The sequence below is a fragment of the Aquarana catesbeiana genome, linkage group LG01 (genome assembly GCF_042186555.1).
Source record: "Aquarana catesbeiana isolate 2022-GZ linkage group LG01, ASM4218655v1, whole genome shotgun sequence".
Lineage (NCBI taxonomy): Eukaryota > Metazoa > Chordata > Amphibia > Anura > Ranidae > Aquarana > Aquarana catesbeiana.
This window is the reverse complement of record NC_133324.1, coordinates 238,838,642-238,857,615: the sequence shown is the minus strand read 5'-3', so window position 1 is coordinate 238,857,615 and position 18,974 is coordinate 238,838,642. Positions and strand designations below refer to the sequence as shown.

Below are 18,974 nucleotides of genomic sequence, written 5' to 3'. Positions count from 1 at the left end.
CTTTTTTGCTGGCACTTCATTGCAGAGACTCGGTGCAGAACTGTCTTTTTGTCTGCATGAAGTAATGTGTGCAGTATGGAAACGCATTAGTTGTAGGGGCAGTGTGTGCCACTGGTTAATTGTCACCCCTAATCAAAGCAGGACTGTAAGGAGGGCCAAGCCTTGCTAAAGCAATACCTCCTTACTGCAACCATATGCAAGGGTCAGACTTTGGAGGATAACATGTAGAGCTTGGATAGGACTGAAAGTGCGGTCTTGGTAACGTATTCCAAAATATTTAAAACCGTCATAATTAATTAAAAAATTCCCCACCCTTCTAATGTACGTTTTTCTTTATCATACATCACGGGACACAGCACCATAGTAATAACTATATGGGTTATAGGCCACCTTTAGGTGAATGGACACTGGTATAACCAAAAAGGAAACAGGAAGTGCCTCTCCCTATATAACCCCTCCCATACCGGGAGTATCCCACAGAAGAGAGAGACATGGGGTTTTATTCAAATCTCTTTATGGTACCAAATGGAGATGTCAGATCCATTCTAGATCTCAGAAATCTGAATCACTTCCTAAACTTCTGCTCCTTTCGAATAGAGTCGATTCGGTCAGTTGTTTCCACCCTATAGGGACGAGAGGTTCTAGCATCCATAGATATCAAGGCTGCGTATCTACATGTGCTAATATTTCCTGCTCACCAGAAGTTTCTGCGGTTTGCAGTAGAGCTGCGCCACTTTCAGTTCGTGACCTTGCCTTTCGTGTTAGCCACGCTCCCCGACTGTAATAGCAGTCGGGGAGCGTGGCAGTAATAGCATACCTAGACGACCTGCTACTGGTAAATCAGTCAATAGCAGGGTTAAATCAAGGGGTGTCCAGAACAGTCAGTAATCTGAGACACCTAGGTTGGACTGTCAATCTAGAGAAATCATCCTTACAAGCAGGTAAGAAGGCTGCAGTATTTGGGCCTGGTCATAGACACAACCCAGGAAAGGGTGTTCTTGCCTCAGGCAAAGGTGAACGCTCTAAGAAAGCTGGTCAAGGCAAAGAAGGGTTCTTCCATTCGCCTTTGCATGAGACTACTAGGAAAGATGGTAGTTTCCTTCTAAGCTGTTCCCTATGCCCAGTTTCATTCAAGAATGTTGCAACAAATCATTCTGTCTGTTTGGAGCAAACGGATCCAAGCCTTGGATTATCCAATGAATCTGTCTCCAAAGGTACGCCAGAGTCTCAACTGGTGGTTGATAACCAGGAATTTACAGAAGGGTAAATCCTTCATTCCAGTTTCCTGGAAAGTAGTAACAACGGATGCCAGCCTATGGGGCTGGGGAGCAGTTCTAGAAGAGACCACGGTTCAAGGGAAGTGGTCAGAGTCCGAGAAGACCTTGCCTATCAATATCCTAGAGATCTGGGCAGTACGTCTGGCTCTAATAGCCTGGACGTCCAGGTTGCGGAATGCTCCGGTCAGTATACAATCCGACAATGCCACAGCAGTGGCCTATATCAATCACCAAGGGGGCACCAGAAGCCACGCTGCCCAAAGGGAGGTGGACCATATTCTGTCTTGGGCAGAGAAACATGTTCCTTGCCTATCTGCAGTTTACATTCCAGGAGTGGAAAATTGTCAGGCAGATTTTCTGGTCCGTCAACAGTTGTTGCCGGGAGAATGGTCTCTACATCCCGATCTCTTTTTGCCATATTCCAAGGATGGGATACGCCGGACGTAGATCTATTGGCATCCAGGTTCAGAAAGAAGTTGGACAAGTTTGTGGCGAGAACAAAGGATCCACTTGCACTCGGAGTAGATGCGTTAGTGATCCCATGGAATCAGTTTTCACTGATTTATACATTCCCTCCAGTTCAGCTGCTACCATGGCTGCTTCCCAGGATCAGGGAAGAAGGAAGCCGGTAATCCTAGTGGCCCCGACATGGCCCAGAAGACCCTGGTATGCAGGGATCGTGAGAATGGCAGTAGGGGAGTCTTCGACTCTTCCAACTCATCCGGACCTGCTGTCACAGGGACTGGTATTCCTTCCTGCCTTACAAACGCTAAATTTAACGGTGTGGCTATTGAAGCCCACATTCTAAAAAAATCAGGCTCTTTCAGGTTCGGTAGTAATCATTCTGATTAATGCCAGAAAGCCGGCCTCCAGGACCATTTATTACAGGGTCTGGAAGGCCTACATCACGTGTGAAACCAAGGATTGGTGTCCTCGTAAGTATGTCATAGGAAGAATTCTAGCCTTTCTACAATTAGGAGTAGAAATGAAGCTGGCCTTGAGTACAATCAAGGGTCAGATTTCGGCCTTGGCAGTGTTTTTCCAAAGGCCGCTTGCTTCGCACTCTTTAGTCCGGGCATTCATCTAAGGGGTAACTCGGATAACTCCGCCAGTTAGAATACCCTTGTGTTCATGGGATTGGAATCTGGTTTTGTCGGTGTTGCAAAGACAACCCTTTAAACCTATACAGAATATTCCTTTGATCCTTTTGACAAGGAAATTGGTATTCCTAGTTGCGATAACCTCTGCAAGAAGAGTATCAGAATTGGCTGCTTTCTCCTGTAAAGAGCCACACTTAATCATTCACAAGGATAAGGTTGTGCTGCATCTGCACCCAACCTTTTTGCCAAAGGTAGTGTCTGATGTTTCCTTACCATCCTTTTTCCCAGAACCTTGTTCTGCAGAAGAAAAATTATTACATTCTCTCGATGTAGTGAGAGCAATTAAAGCCTACCTGAAGGCGACTGCTCAGATGTGGAAAACTAATGTTTTGTTTGTGTTGCCGGAAAGCCCTAGAAAGGGTCAGGCAGCATTGAAATCTACTGTTGCTAACTGGATTCGTCAGGTGATTAGTCAGGCTTATGGCCTGAAAAGAAGGTTTCCTCCCTTTAAGTTTAAAGCGCACTCTACAAAGGCAGTCAGTGCTTCATGGGCAGTGCATCGCCAAGCCTCTGTAGCTCAGGTTTGCAAGGCTGCTACTTGGTCATCAGTACACATACATTCACAAGATTCTATCAAATGGATGTAAGATGGTAGGAGGACACCGCCTTCGGTCCCCACACCTGGTGGCGGCTATTTGCTTTGTGTGTCCCCCCCCCCCCTCAGGTGGCATTGCTTTGGGACATATAGTTATTACTATGGTGCTCTGTGTCCCGTGATGTACGATGAAGAAAATGATATTTTATAACAGCTTACCTGTAAAATCCTTTTCTTGGAGCACATCACGGGACACAAAGGGTCCCTCCGCTCTTATTGGGATATGTGTATATATTGCTTTGCTACAAAAACTGAGATACTCCCAGTATGGGAGGGGTTATATAGGGAGGGGCACTTCCTGTTTCCTTTTTGGTTATACCATTGTCCATTCACCTAAAGGTGGCCTATAACCCATATAGTTTATTACTATGGTGCTCTGTGTCCTGTGATGTACTCCAAGAAAAGGATTTTACAGGTAAGCTGTTATAAAAATCCTGTTTTTTAGGATTAGAGAAGCTTATTTTTTTACCCACATAAGATTACATTACCATATTAGGCCTATAATAATGCGCTAATTTAAATAATATTTATATAGGAAAGGATAGGCAAAAATTATCTTGGACTTTGGTTAGCAATCTGACTGCTATGAAAAAAGCCAATGCAGCCTGAGAGCAAGCTCTATAAACACTTACCTAATGCAACACTTTAATGAAAGGTTATTGTATATACCATTTATGCAAACTACAAATGTGTGTAATAAAACAATTGAAATCAGTGTTCCTGATGGATTTCACCAAGTCATCCTTTGTTCCAGCTTACAATAATTAAATTGCAACATGTTCCAGATTTGTATGTAAAAAAACAAAAAAACATCTCTTTGTTACAGATGTCCGGTGTGTAGATACTGCCAAACCCCAGAACCAGTGGAGGAAAACAAATGCTTTGAGTGTGGTGTACAGGAAGTAAGTTGACATTTTGTGCCTCTGCAGTGGAGACATGTGGATTTGATATTTTCCTGTGTCTTTTGCATAAAACACACTGAGCGAGTTGTTCTGCCTCGGAACTGATGTTTGCATTGTGAATAAAAGAGCAAATGTAACTCTTAATCCCCTGTATCTCTGTGCCAAATATAGCTGCCATCATGAACATGTAGAATTGTAAACTATATGTACAAAAAAATCAAATGTTTTAAAAGAATTACATTACATTTATAAAGGCTTTTCTTTTTTAAAGCCGCCACCCTAAATGTGATCATTATGTTATGGCTGGCCTAGTGATCTCATGATTCTCTGGTTCCTGATCACCAATGGAGACCCAAACTGTCAGTGACAGCTGGCTTTTAAAGTCAGCAGATGTGCAAAGTGTTGGCTATCAAGCCAAGCTCTTTCTGACCGCTCAGAATTCATCGGGTTAAAGGGAGCATGCTATGGAGGCTTTGTTAGAGAAATGAAGGCCTGGAGATGAATACTGACACCTTCAACCTGCAGTGGTAACTGCGTTGTCTTCAGTTTTATACTTTATTGTAAAGTATTAAAAATAATAATGAAAAATTGAAAATCGAAAATATGTTTTTGTATTTTTGCACATTTGTGTATAGGAAAAAACAGATGCTGGGTTTTTATTAAGAGTGTACCAAATACAGTATATGCATAAATATTTAAAATGATTTAGGTATGCAGATTAGTTCTGGAGTTACAGTATTCTCAAATTGGCCTTTCCTGCCTTAATTTGGCCTGGTCATCTAAGCATCAGTGACCTCTGGTCATGAAAAGGTTAAAAGAAACCTATCGCTCGCCTGATACTGTTGACTGTTCTCTGAAACCCTGGTTGCAATGCTGAATCATTTGCTTTATTGTTTTTCAAATCATTCAGTACATGCATTATATAAAGACTTTTGAAATACTTTAACTTTCCTTATTTACTTCCTCATTCAGATTTAGAAAGCCAGAGGGACAGCATAACAGCCAAAGCAAAGCGATTGACATTTTTAAAAGGAGGTCTTCGTTATGAAGCTCACATTTTTATCCAAGAAGATAACGGAGACTTTTTTTTTTTTTTTTTGTACAAACTTTATTTGAAGTGTACAAAAATAAACTTCTTTCCATAGTCTGTGCTTCCGTATAGTGTGCTGCGATAAAATGCAGCATCCCTGCATTTCAGCACAGATCTGTACTGTGTTGCAGTGTGAATTGGACACACAGAAAACTATTGTTGTGTTTTTTTTTTTTTTTTTTTGTTTTTTTTTTTGTGTGTCCTTGCGGTGACAGGCATTTTACAATGCAGTAAATGCCTGTCTTCGCAGTATGTGCGAATTCAGCCTAAAAAAGGCTAGCCATAGAGGTTAAGGGAAAGAAAAGCACTAGATTCCCCCATCCACAAAGTCAATGTGGATGGGGGAATCCCTTCTGCTGTGCTATTTTCTGACAGCGGGAGGTTTGTCTGCCGACCAGAATACAATGATCACTGCTGCTAGCTATAGCTACAATTGAACAAAAGAACCCCCCCAAATAAATAAATAAAAAAAGACGACAGGCAGATTGTACTGAAGTCGATCAATAGAGCGACTTCAGTGCAACCAACTTCGCCATAGATGGATCGAAATTTGTCAGGTTCCTGCTGAACCGCCCGAAATTCGATCTGTCTATAGCTGGCTTAAAGGTCACAGTGTTCACTGGATGAAACATCAGCATTGCAACATTAGATGGAGTCTGCACAGAACCATATGACAGGAGGCTACAGCTCCAAGCAAAGCAGTGTAAAAAGCCTGCTAATATATTAGGCTTTCATGTGACTCACATTAAAGATAGATGGGTGTTCTGTTTTTAGCACAGTCGCAATATATTCTAGGAATTGGCTGATAATGTATAGACTTTATCTTACTCTTAAAGGGAATCTGTCACAAAGAAAACTGTCTGTCTTATTAATGTTTGCTGGAAACTACCACTCTCCAGTTGCCGGACTGCATTTTATTTCCAGCATAATTAATTTGCTTGTGAAGCTGAATATGTTGACCTGCCTTGGAGTTAGTATGGTGTCCATTAGTTTGGGGTGAATAATTTCATTACAGTCTTTTGAAGCCCTTGTTTTGCTTCCTGACAGATTTTTCGAACTGTCTTTCTCTAAGCTGTATGACAAGAAATGCTTGAAAATGACCAACTGGCCATAGGGGGGCAGAGATATCTCACTAATAGGGATGAGCTTTGAGTTCGAGTCGAACTCATGTTCGACTCGAACATTGGCTGTTCGCAAGTTCACCGAACAGCGAACAATTTGGGGTGTTCGCGGCAAATTCGAATGCCGCGGAACACCCTTTAAAAGTCTATGGGAGAAATCAAAAGTGCTAATTTTAAAGGCTAATATGCAAGTTATTGTCATAAAAAGTGTTTGGGGACCTGGGTCCTGCCCCAGGGGACATGGATCAATGCAAAAAAAAGTTTTAAAAACGGCCGTTTTTTCAGGAGCAGTGATTTTAATAATACTTAAAGTCAATCAATAAAAGTGTAATATCCCTTTAAATTTCGTACCTGGGGGGTGTCTATAGTGTGCCTGTAAAGGGGCGCATGTTTCCTGTGTTTAGAACAGTCTGACAGCAAAATGACATTTTGAAGGAAAAAACTAATTTAAAACTACCCGCGGCTATTGCATTGCCGACAATACACATAGAAGTTCATTGATAAAAACGGCATGGGAATTCCCCAAAGGGGAACCCCGAACCAAAATTAAAAAAAAAAAATGACGTGGGGGTCCCCCTAAATTGCATACCAGGCCCTTCAGGTCTGGTATGGATATTAAGGGGAACCCCGGCCAAAATTTAAAAAAAAAAATGACGTGGGGTTCCCCCTAAATTCCGTACCAGGCCACATGCCCTCAACATTGGGAGGGTGCTTTGGGGTAGCCCCCCAAAACACCTTGTCCCCATGTTGATGAGGACAAGGGCCTCATCCCCACAACCCTGGCCGGTGGTTGTGGGGGTCTGCGGGCGGGGGGCTTATCAGAATCTGGAAGCCCCCTTTAACAAGGTGACCCCCAGATCCCGGCCCCCCCCCTGTGTGAAATGGTAAGGGGGTACATAAGTACCCCTACCATTTCACGAAAAAAGTGTCAAAAATGTTAAAAATGACAAGAGACAGTTTTTGACAATTCCTTTATTTAAATGCTTCTTCTTTCTTCTAACTTGCATATAAGCCTTGAAAATTAGCACTTTTGATTATTCATGTTCGTGTCCCATAGACTTTAACGGTGTTCGCATGTTCGAACGAACTTTTTCCTGTTCGCATGTTCTGGTGCGAACCGAACAGGGGGGTGTTCGGCTCATCCCTACTCACTAAGAAGGCTGAACAGCCAGGACCTGCCCTATACTGTGAATTAATGGAGCACACACATTGTTTAGACAGATGTTAAACATGTTTTAAAGGGGAAGTAGGTCCAAAACTCTTTTGACCCTACTTTTGTGGGTCACAGGAGTGCACTTAGTTCTGTACTCTTGTTACCTCTATTCAGCTGATGGTGGTCTAAAGTCCGCTGTCGGCTGACATCACTCGTCCAGTCCAAACTCTGGAGGGATCCCTACTTTATTGTCTGGATACACCCAGATGCCTGACCAGTACCCGGCTCAGTCTCCCAGTGCACCACTGAGTGCTTGATCCAGCAGCTCTCGCCACCTCCACAGCTCAGTGCCCCAGTGAGCGCCACTGAGCAGGGAGCCAGTGATTTCTTTCTTTTGGCTCAATTCTCGGGTTTACAGGTGGCATCACACTGATGCTGCATCCTTTTGAAATCCAATACTTCTGTTTTAACGTGTTTCTGTAATTTCAAAAATAATTTCCAATTTTGTTAATCTACGAGTTTAGTTAAAATAAAACCTGGTAATCCTGCAATGAAAGTCCTTGTTCAGGATTTTCTGTTTTGGAGTGACAAGGCTCTGTACCTATTTACCTGTCTTCTAATTGCTCTCCTCCATTCTTAACCTATCAAATGCGCTTCCAGTGCAGACTATAAGTGGCCATGCTACTATGTTATTTTTAGGTATATTGTGTGAATGAAAACACATAACAGTATGGTATAGTATGTTTTTCACAAATTAGACTACAAAAGTGGAAAGGGTGAGGGAAACAACGGGGCAAGTGTTTTGATATGTTGTGTTTTTTTTGTTTTTTTTTAAACTAAATGTTGCCTAGTTATGGTTTACATCTTCTTTAACCACTTCAATACCAGGCACTTAGACACCTTCCCGCCCAGGCCAATTTTCACCTTTCAGTGCTGTCGCAATTTGAATGACAATTGCGCGGTCATGCTACACTGTATCCAAACAAATTTTTTATCATTTTGTTCCCACAAATAGAGCTTTCTTTTGGTGGTGTTTGATCACCTCTGCGGTTTTTATTTTTTGCGCAACAAATAAAAAAGAAACGAAAATTTCGAAAAAAAACAAGTTTTTCTTTGCTTCTGTTAAAATTTTTTGTAAATAAGTACGCTTTCTCCTTCAATGATGGGCACTGATACGGCGGCACTGATGGGCACTGATACGGCGGCACTGATGGGCACTGATACGGCGGCACTGATGGGCACCGATGAGGTGGCACTGATGATGGGCACTGATAGGCACTGATAGGTGGCACTGATAGGTGGCACTGATGGGCACTGATAGGTGGCACTGGTATGCGGCACTGATGGGCACTCGTAGGTGGCACCGATGGGGACTCGTAGGTGGCACTGATGGGTACATATGGGTGGCACTGATGGGTACATATGGGTGGCACTGATGGGTACTTATGGGTGGCACTGATGTGTGGCACTGATAGGTGGGCACTGATGGGCACTGACAGGTGGCACCGATGGGCAATGACAGGTGGCAGTGATAAAACATTGCTGGGCAGATCTGGGCATTGCTGGGCAGATCAGTGACATAATGGTGCCAATCAGTGCCCACTTGTGGGCACAGATTGGGCACATGTGGATGGCCATGGGCTACATACCTGGCCATCCACGTTGCCCCTTCCCTGGTGGTCCTAGTGGCATCCCTGGTGGTCCAGTGTGGTGATCTGAGGGGGGGCTTTGTTTATCAGCGCAGACCCCCCCTGCCAGGAGAGCCGCCGATCGGCTCTCCTCTACTCGCGTCTGTCAGACGCGAGTGAGGAAGAGCCGATCAACGGCTCTTCCCATTGACCGCGTGATCAGCCGTGATTGGACACGGCTGATCACGTGGTAAAGAGCCTCTGCCGGAGGCTCTTTACCAAGATCGGTGTAGCGGTGTGTCAGGCTGACACACCGCTCCACCGATCGCCGCGATGCGCACCCCCGGGGGCGCGCGGCGGCATGTTATCCTGCTGGACGTCATATGACATCCAGTCAGGATAACAGAACCACTTCCCGGACGTCAATCCGCGCTATAGGGCGGGCGGGAAGTGGTTAAAAACAAAACAAGCAGCATCTGCCACACCGATTTCTGGCAAGTTAGAAATTCTTTTTGTTTGATAAGTGCCTCTCCCAATTTCTCTAAGGGTCGGTTCACACTGGGGCAACACGACTTACAACGCGACTTAGCAAGGCGACTTGGAGGCGACTTCAACGCGACTTACAACACGACTTCAAGTCGCCCACAGGACAGGCGACTTTGATCCGGTTAATCAGAGCTAATCAGCTCTTGTGACATACAGTACCTGCCAGAATGTTCTCGGCGACAGGGTACTGCACATCTCGCGCTCATTGCAATAGGAAAGACACATTTCCCTATTACAGCGTGCGCGAGAGAGAATTCCCCTCCAAGAACATACCAGGCTCTTAGGTCTGGTATGGATGTTAAGGGGTACCTCCTACGCCGAAAAAACGGCATGGGGGTCCCCCCCAAAATCCATACCAGACCCTAGCTAGCAAGAGAGTGGCAAAAGAGCAGAAGATAGCGGAGGAGCCTGGCAGAAGAACCGGAGAGCGGGAAAAGAGCCGGACACCGGGGAAAGAGGCCGGAGAGCGGGGGAAGAGAGCGCAGAAGAGGCCGGAGAGAGCTGAGAAGTCGGAAGAGAACCCCAAAGTTGGAAGAAGACCCCCCGAGCTGCCTAATAAATTACTTTAAAAACCTATGTAGTGTGTTTTTTTTTTTTTTTTTTATTGACACTTTTTTCCCTCAGGTGAACGGGCAGGGGTACGATGTACCCCATACTCATTCACATAGGATGGGGGGCCGGGATCTGGGGGCCCCCTTATTAAAGGGGGCTTCCGGATTCCGATAAGCCCCCCACCCGCAGACCCCCACAACCAACGGCCAGGGTTGTCGGGAAGAGGCCCTTGCCCTCATCAACATGGGGACAAGGTGCTTTGGGGTGGGGGGGCCACAGGGCACCCCCCTTCCCCAAAGCACCTACCCCCCCATGTTGAGGTCATGCGGCCTGGTACAGTTCAGGAGGGGGTGGGGGCGCTCGCTCGTCCCCACCCCCTTTCCTGTCCGGCCGGGCTGCGTGCTCGCATTAGGGTCTGGTATGGATTCCCATGCCGTTTTTTCGGCATAGGGGGTTCCCCTTAAAATCCATACCAGACCTAAGGGCCTGGTATGCTCTTGGAGGGGAACCCATGCCGTTTTTTTCTTTAAAATTTGGCGTGGCGATCCCCCTCATGATTTTTTCTTTTTCCTGTAAAGTCGCTTCACTATAGATGAGGATCCGACTTGGAGACGACTTTCATTGAGTTCTATGGGTACAGGTCGCCTAGAAGTCACCTTGAAGTAGTACAGGAACCTTTTCTGAAGTCGGAGTGACTTCAGTAGTGTACATTAAGACGGCTCTTAATAACTATAATGTAATTCCCAATGTCAAATGACTTGGGGCGACTTGAGGGCTGACAAGTCTGATCCCAAGTCGTGGCAGTGTGAACCGACACTAAAAGCCACATGTGGCCTGATTGTGACAGGTGATGCTTGAATAAAGCCATGAATCATCTGTGGGACCATTTTAAATATGGTATGCAGTTGACACAGGGCTGACCTTGTAGTTTGTGACCCTTGGGGCAATGCATGGGCCACCTTATTTTGAGTGTTCAAATAAGAAGACGGACCTCTCCAAATATTTTTACAACTTTTTTTGTCATTGATAACTGTAAAATAGAATAAATATTGAAATATTTTAGTGTAAATAACAAAATAGCACAATAGTACCACCCCTTTCCAGTTGTACATTGTTAAAACTGTTCGTTATTGTAAGGAAATGAATGGCAGAGTCAAGGATTCTCTTCTCCTATTTCAGAATTGTTTTGTCTGTCTTGCAGAACCTCTGGATCTGTTTAATATGTGGTCACATAGGCTGTGGTAGATATGTTAGCAGACATGCCTATAAACATTTTGAGGAGACGCAGCATACTTACGCAATGCAGCTTACCAATCACAGAGTCTGGGATTATGCTGGTGGTAAGTACATCTATTCCTACTTTCAGTTTTCAGCTTTTCAGTACTTTGAATAATTTGTATATCCTAATTTTTTAAAGCTTTTATATTTTAAAGCTGATATCCACATTTAATGTCCCTTTTTTAAATAGTTAATTTTGGCCAAGCTAGCCTAAAAAACTCTTTACTGTATGAACAGGTGTGCATGCTGGCTGCTCTGTATGAACTGTATGTAGCCCCAGTCACATACAGTATACAGCATTGTGTTCTGACAGTGTGACAGCCACTCAGCCATTCTATGAATTAATACAAAGCTTCCTCAGAGACCAATAGATGCACATGGGTGCCTCATCCAGTCAAAGGAAGCTTTGTATTCATTCATACAATGTAAAGCTTCCTATGAATGGCTGAGCAGTGCAGAGCCCAACTCCATTTTGTCCTGGGAGTTAGGCAGGAAGTCCCTGTCTCACTACCAGAACACAGCACTGTATACTGTATGTAGCTGAGGCTACAGTGCAGTAAATGGTTTGTTTAGACTAGCTTGGCCCAAATAATTTAAAGAGACATTTAGGGCCAGTTCACACCACATGCAGTCCAGTGCGTTTTTTTTTCTGCATCAAAAACGCATGGAAAGTAGGTTATATGGTTTTCAATGGCATAGTTCACACCAGTGCTTGCAGTTCAAGTGCGTTCCAGTTCCAGGAAAAAAAAGTAGAACATGCTGCATTTTTCCTGCACTGGACTGTACTTGAATGCTGTAAAACACACCAGAAATGCATTGTAACGCACGGGTCCTTATTTAAAGTTAAGAAAAATAGAGGGGGAAAAAATGCACTGGACTGCGTCAGAAGTATGCAGAAAAGCATCTGGAACGCATCCAGACTGTGTTGCTATGGTGTGAACTGGCCCTAAACGTGGAGATCAGCTTTTAGGTGGCTCTAAAGCCAGGTAATTTTTACCTTTTAATCTAATCCCTGCATTAGGGGGAAAAAAGTCCCAATAATTGTATCACCCCAGGGGGGGAAATCTTCTGGAGGTCAAGTGGTTAAAGCATAACTCTCATAATTTTTTGTTGATTTTTATAGAGTGTGAAAGCATGAAATATTTGTCAGTTCCTTTCAGGTCCCCTTATTAAGCCCCCTCCTTACCTCATTCGCCCTAATTTTGTCATTTTGTTTCTCAGCAATGTACTGTTCTGTACTGTTCTGTAAACTTCAATAAAAATCTATTCTACCAAAAAGCTCCGTTTGGAATGTAGTGTTGGGACATCTATCTAATAGGGAAACAGACCACTGTACTAAAATTAAACATTTTGCCTGGAATTGAACTTTGAAAATATCCTATGCTATTGTTTCAGGAATGTACATTAAACAAAAACAAATGAGTCTCTGGTGTATAGATTGAATTACTGATGACAATAATGACAACATGGATGTTACCTGTCAAAAATGTTTGATTTGTGTCCCTGAGTTGTATTCATGTATTTTACATATAAACTGTAAGCAGCAGTGCTTTGTATGTTCCTCTTCTCTAGACAACTATGTTCATCGCCTGGTTGCTAGCAAGACCGATGGAAAAATAGTTCAATATGAATGTGAGGGAGACACGTGTCAGGAGGAGAAGATAGATTCTCTGCAGTTAGAGGTGGGTAACTAGGTGAACTCCTATTGAAATTTTAATCTCAAACTGTGCTAGAAATGTGGAGAAATGCAGCTACAGGCTTCTTCCAGTGCCGATTACCTGAACAAAACCTAGGACTTTAGTAATGTGTGTTCTGCTTGAGAGAAGGGGTGGAATTCTCCAGCTGACTTCCCCTTTTGCAGAAATCATTTAACCAATCGTGACCAAAAATGGAGTAGCCTTTTCTCCAAAAAAAAAAAAAAACATGCCAAGCAGGGGGAGTACTTTTGATAGATGTAACTTGGTTTATGACACATTTACTTTAAAGTGGATGTAAACCCTCACATATACCCAGCGAAGTGAACAGCCTCAGATGATGCACAGAGATTAAACAAATCTCCCTACATAAGTCTTGCATGTGTATCTGCTGTCTTCGGCTTGCTATATTCTTTAGAAAGCGCAAATAGTATTAGAGCTTTTCTCTCCCTGTTCAGCACTGGGTGTGGATTCTTGGCATATACTGTGTGACAGCTGATTGAAGGAAAGGCACACACCCCCCTCCATATAGGCAAAGAAATGTGCAGAGCTGTGCTGTGAATAGGCAAGCTATCTGCTAATCTATTATTTTATAGCACCCACCCTACACAAATTTCAGGCTGGTTTTATCTCAGTTGTCGGAGAACTTGTCAGAAGTTATTATGCTGATAACAGAGGAACGGAGCAGCAGAAAGACACAGGACTTTGGAGAGAGAGATGTAAGAAAACACTACAGATATATGTGCTTAGGTTAAATGTAATGAATCAGGTTTACACCCACTTTAAGTGGAGGAGAGATGGGTTTGCTTTAAGAGCATATTAAATAAGGGCATTAGCCAATGTATCCCATTGGGTAATAAATTTAAAAGAGCGAACAAAAGTCCTGGATGGCTTAACTCCAATGTAAAAATGCATATAAAAGCAAAGGAGAAGGCCTTAAAAAAATACAAGGTTGAGGGATCATCCTCAGCATTCAGACTTTATAAAGAATGCAACAGGAAATGTAAAGGTGCAATTAGGCCAGCTAAGATAGAACATGAAAGACACATAGCGGAGGAGAGCAAAAACAATCCCAAGAAATTCTTTAAGTATGTAAACAGTAAAAAAGGGAGGACAGACCATATTGGCCCCATAAAGAATGAGGAAGAACATCTGGTTACAAAGGATGGGGAGATGGCGACGGTATTGAATTTATTCTTCTCCTCAGTCTTCACGAGTGAATCGGGGGGCTTCAGTAACCAAAACTGCAGTGTTTATCCTCATGACACAACACAGGAAGCACCTCCATGGTTAACAGAGGACGGAATTAAAATTAGACTTGAGAAACTTAACATTAATAAATCACCGGGACCAGATGGCTTGCATCCGAGGGTACTTAGGGAACTCAGTCAAGTGATTGCCAGACCGTTGTTCCTAATTTTTACAGATAGTCTACTGACTGGAATGGTACCAGCTGATTGGAGAAAAGCCAATGTAGTACCTATATTTAAAAAGGGCCCAAAATACATCCCTGGGAATTACAGACCAGTTAGCCTAACATCGATAGTATGTAAACTCTTGGAGGGGATGATAAGGGACTATATACAGGATTTTAGTAATACGAACGATATCATTAGCAGTAATCAGCATGGATTCATGAAGAATCGTTCTTGCCAAACCAATCTATTAACCTTCTATGAGGAGGTGAGTTGCCATCTAGATAAAGGAAGGCCTGTAGACGTGGTGTATCTGGATTTTGCAAAAGCATTTGACACAGTTCCCCATAAACGTTTACTGTACAAAATAAGGTCCGTTGGCATGGACCATAGGGTGAGTACATGGATTGAAAACTGGCTACAAGGGCGAGTTCAGAGGGTGGTGATAAATGGGGAATACTCAGAATGGTCAGGGGTGGGTAGTGGGGTTCCCCAGGGTTCTGTGCTGGGACCAATCCTATTTAATTTGTTCATAAACGATCTGCAGGATGGGATAAACCGTTCAATCTCTGTATTTGCAGACGATACTAAGCTATGCAGGGCAATAACTTCTCCGCAGGACGTGGAAACCTTGCAAAAAGACCTGAACAAATTAATGGGGTGGGCGACTACATGGCAAATGAGGTTCAATGTAGAAAAATGTAAAATAATGCATTTGGGTGGCAAAAATATGAATGCAATCTATACACTGGGGGGAGAACCTCTGGGGGAATCTAGGATGGAAAAGGACCTGGGGGTCCTAGTAGATGATAGGCTCAGCAATGGCAGGCAATGCCAAGCTGCTGCTAACAAAGCAAACAGAATATTGGCATGCATTAAAAGGGGGATCAACTCCAGAGATAAAGCGATAATTCTCCCGCTCTACAAGACTCTGGTCTGGCCGCACCTAGAGTATGCGGTCCAGTTCTGGGCACCAGTCCTCAGGAAGTATGTACTGGAAATGGAGCGAGTACAAAGAAGAGCAACAAAGCTAATAAAGGGTCTGGAGGATCTTAGTTATGAGGAAAGGTTGCGAGCACTGAACTTATTCTCTCTGGAGAAGAGACGCTTGAGAGGGGATATGATTTCAATTTACAAATACCGGACTGGTGACCCCACAATAGGGATAAAACTTTTTCGCAGAAGAGAGTTTACCAAGACTCGTGGCCACTCATTAAAATTAGAAGAAAAGAGGTTTAACCTTAAACTACGTAGAGGGTTCTTTACTGTAAGAGCGGCAAGGATGTGGAATTCCCTTCCACAGGCGGTGGTCTCAGCGGGGAGCATTGATAGCTTCAAGAAACTATTAGAGCCCTTGCACGCTGGGGCGGGGGCGGCGGTAAAACGCCGCTATTATTAGCGGCGCTTTACCGTCGGTATGCGGCCGCTAGCGGGGGGGTTTTACCCCCCGCTAGCGGCCGAGAAAGGGTTAAATACCACCGCAAAGCGCCTCTGCAGAGGCGCTTTGCCGGCGGTATAGCCGCGCCGTCCCATTGATTTCAATGGGCAGGAGCGGTAAAGGAGCGGTATACACACCGCTCCTTCACCGCTCCGAAGATGCTGCTAGCAGGACTTTTTTTACCGTCCTGCCAGCGCATCGCTCCAGTGTGCAAGCCCTCGGGGCTTGCACACTGGAATGAAAGTAGCGGCACTTTCGGGGCGGTTTGCAGGCGCTATTATTAGCGCAATAGCGCCTGCAAACCGCCCCAGTGTGCAAGGGCTCTTAGATAAGCACCTGAATGACCACAACATACAGGGATATACAATACAATACTGACACATAATCGCACACATAGGTTGGACTTGTGTCTTTTTTCAACCTCACCTACTATGTAACTATGTAAGTCAATGTAAATAGAATTGTTGGGTTTGACAAACAGGAACAGAATACAAATTTTTGTCATAGCACCTGTACATTCCTAGCTCTTTTCTCGAAATTGTGCTGCCTTCAAGTTCACTCCCTGTGTTGGGGTTGATCGCCTGCCTGACAGATTATAGTTCCATCAGCAGCACAAAATAGACAGAGCTTTATAGCAACAAGATAAGTAAAACTGCTAAAGACTAATGCTAGGGGTTATAGTTTGCTGGCTAGGTGTTTTTGCTGTTCCTGGAGGTTATTGCTGGGGGTTATCATTGTGTGCATGACACCAGTGCTGGAGGTTATTATTGTTGCTACTGATGCCAACAGTGGGGCTTATTTTACTTACACATTGTCCTCAGTATACTGAAGCACACCACCTTTTTCTTTTTCGATCATCCCTTGAAGTCTCCTAATTCTTTTCAAATGCTGGCAACTATGGCTTATTTTGATGCCCATTGATTTTTGCATTGCAAGAGACACTGTTAAATACTTCTGTTCGCTACACTCAGTACACTTTAATGTGCTTAAAAAGAGCTAAAATGGTGTCCTTATTAATCTCTGAACGGTCTTTATATAAAACTGCATCTTTCATTTTCTGAGTAAACATTATGTTACATCTGCTTTTATTATAACATGGGATTTAAGGTCGTGTACTTTACTCCCCCACTTATACTGATGACCCCCCCCCCCCCCCCCCCCCGACTTTATTGTTTTGATCGGATGAAAACCTCAAAGCTTGGTGTATAATTTAGTTATTATGCAAAGGTTAAAAAAAAAAGGAAAATATATGGATATCTATATGCAGTGGTAAATATAAATAACCTTTATTGGGGAACCAAATGTCTAATCCACTCTGATTATAACAAACAGAAAAGATGTATTGTATATACTATTAGTGGTTGAATCTGGTACATATCAGACTCGGAGATCAACATTTTTATTGAAAGATAAAAAATTAAGACTTAAAACACTGTTTTGCAGATTTTCAGACAGGATTGTAATATAATAATGCATGACAGACTCCCTTTTCATAGGCACCTACTGTCACTTATGCTGGCCATACACAAACAAAATTTTCCTTCGAAAATGTCACTTTCACTTTGCCAAATTTCTAGGATGAACCTTATTTCTGTATAAATATGTAGAATTGTGTGGTTTAAATACTAGTCAGCTGAATTCCCTTTGAATCCTTGAGTGGTTACTCTTTTTAAAGCAAATACTTTGGTCCCTGCTTGGTTAAGTATGTCAAGGAGATCACTGGGGTGGGTCAGAGCACTCCTCTCCTGGGAGAAAAAGGTTTGCACATTCACCAGTAGGCCTTCTATTCCTGAAGGTAGCAAGGGTTCATAACTCCCCTCCGTCTTCCAATGTTATGTCTGAAACCAGAGCATTAATGAAAAAGCATTCATAAAAAAAAACAACAATAGTTTTATACATATTTTAATCAGATCAGGCTGCTAGTGTATTCAGATGACGCAGATCAATCCCATAAGGATAATACAACAGAAACCAGTTGCTTGAAGGCCGGTAGAGTTCAGGAGAAATGGGCATAGGGCAAGGTAGCCTGCTATAGCTCAACATGTTTCGCGAGAATTTGATTCCTTTAGGAGCTTAGGTAAGTATTCTGGATAAATAAGAATATATAATCCTATGTGATAAACCACATTCATCATGTTTACTTGAAACCGTAATAATAACCGTAATTACTATTAATACTGTTTCTACTAAACATGATGAATGTGGTTTATGTATTTTTGTAGATTTTGATTATATATTCCTATTTATCCAGAATACTTATTGAAGCTCCTGAGGAAGCAAATTATCACAAAACATGTTGAGCTATAGCAGGCTTCCTTGACCTATGCCCATTTCTCCTGGACTCTACCAGCCTTCAAGCAATCGGTTGCTGTATTATCCTTCTGGGATTTGTCTGGGTCATCTGAATACACTAGCAGCCTGATCTGATTATACATATTTTAAACCGGGGGTGCCCAACCACGGCGCCCTCTACCTCCTGCTTTTGGATGGTGTGTCAGCAAACCTGACCTTTCAAATATGCCTAATTCTTTGGGGTAACCTGCTTGCTTGATGAGCACATTTCCCACTATGTAGAGAAACCATAACTTTGTTAGTATAAACATGCTATATTCAAAAAGGATTTTAACCCTCAGGGACAAATCTCAAGAATGTCTAGAACTGGTTTGTATGTAACCTCCTGACTCCCGCCTACGCAAGGAAATTATGTAGACATTACAGAACTGTTTTGAGTAAGAAGGCTTTAATGCTGAAGCTAACTTGCTACCTGCAAAAGTTCCTCTGTCCTAAAGAGCTGAAGGCATAAAACCATACCTTTTGTGACTTTATAGCATGCCTAAGCTGGGAAATACCCAAATCATGAGATGATTTGAACACTAGGGCTATTATCTCAGGCAACAAATCTGCCACAAGTTTCATGAGCCAGAAAATCTGTGAAAGTTTTGTGAAACTTGTATGGAAACCTTTCTAAATAAACCCCAAGAGTGTTTTTAGGTATTTATTTAGTGCTGTGTGAGGTGGAGTTTAACCTTGTGGGGGCCTTTTTGAATTCCTTCACTGGAATTGTTTCTAATCTAAGGCCGGCCATAGACGGAGTGATGTTGACGGGATTTCCCTCCTGCCGAGCC

At 43.2% G+C, this 18,974-nt stretch overlaps 1 protein-coding gene and 1 long non-coding RNA gene across 2 annotated transcripts in view; one reads left to right on the top strand and one right to left on the bottom strand.

Moving 5' to 3' along the window:
• The window catches only part of BRAP (BRCA1 associated protein), an 87,585-nt gene that overhangs the window by 44,339 nt on the left and 24,272 nt on the right, over positions 1–18,974 (top strand). Inside the window, exons 7-9 of the mRNA XM_073626253.1 lie at positions 3,859–3,934; positions 11,226–11,364; positions 12,875–12,984. Of these exons, the coding sequence (XP_073482354.1) occupies positions 3,859–3,934; positions 11,226–11,364; positions 12,875–12,984 (325 nt within the window). The remainder of the gene's footprint in view (positions 1–3,858; positions 3,935–11,225; positions 11,365–12,874; positions 12,985–18,974) is intronic.
• LOC141139783 (uncharacterized) overlaps positions 17,144–18,974 on the bottom strand; it is a 42,346-nt gene continuing 40,515 nt past the window's right edge. The window contains exon 4 of the long non-coding RNA XR_012243803.1: positions 17,144–17,687. This is a non-coding gene — a long non-coding RNA (uncharacterized lncRNA). The remainder of the gene's footprint in view (positions 17,688–18,974) is intronic.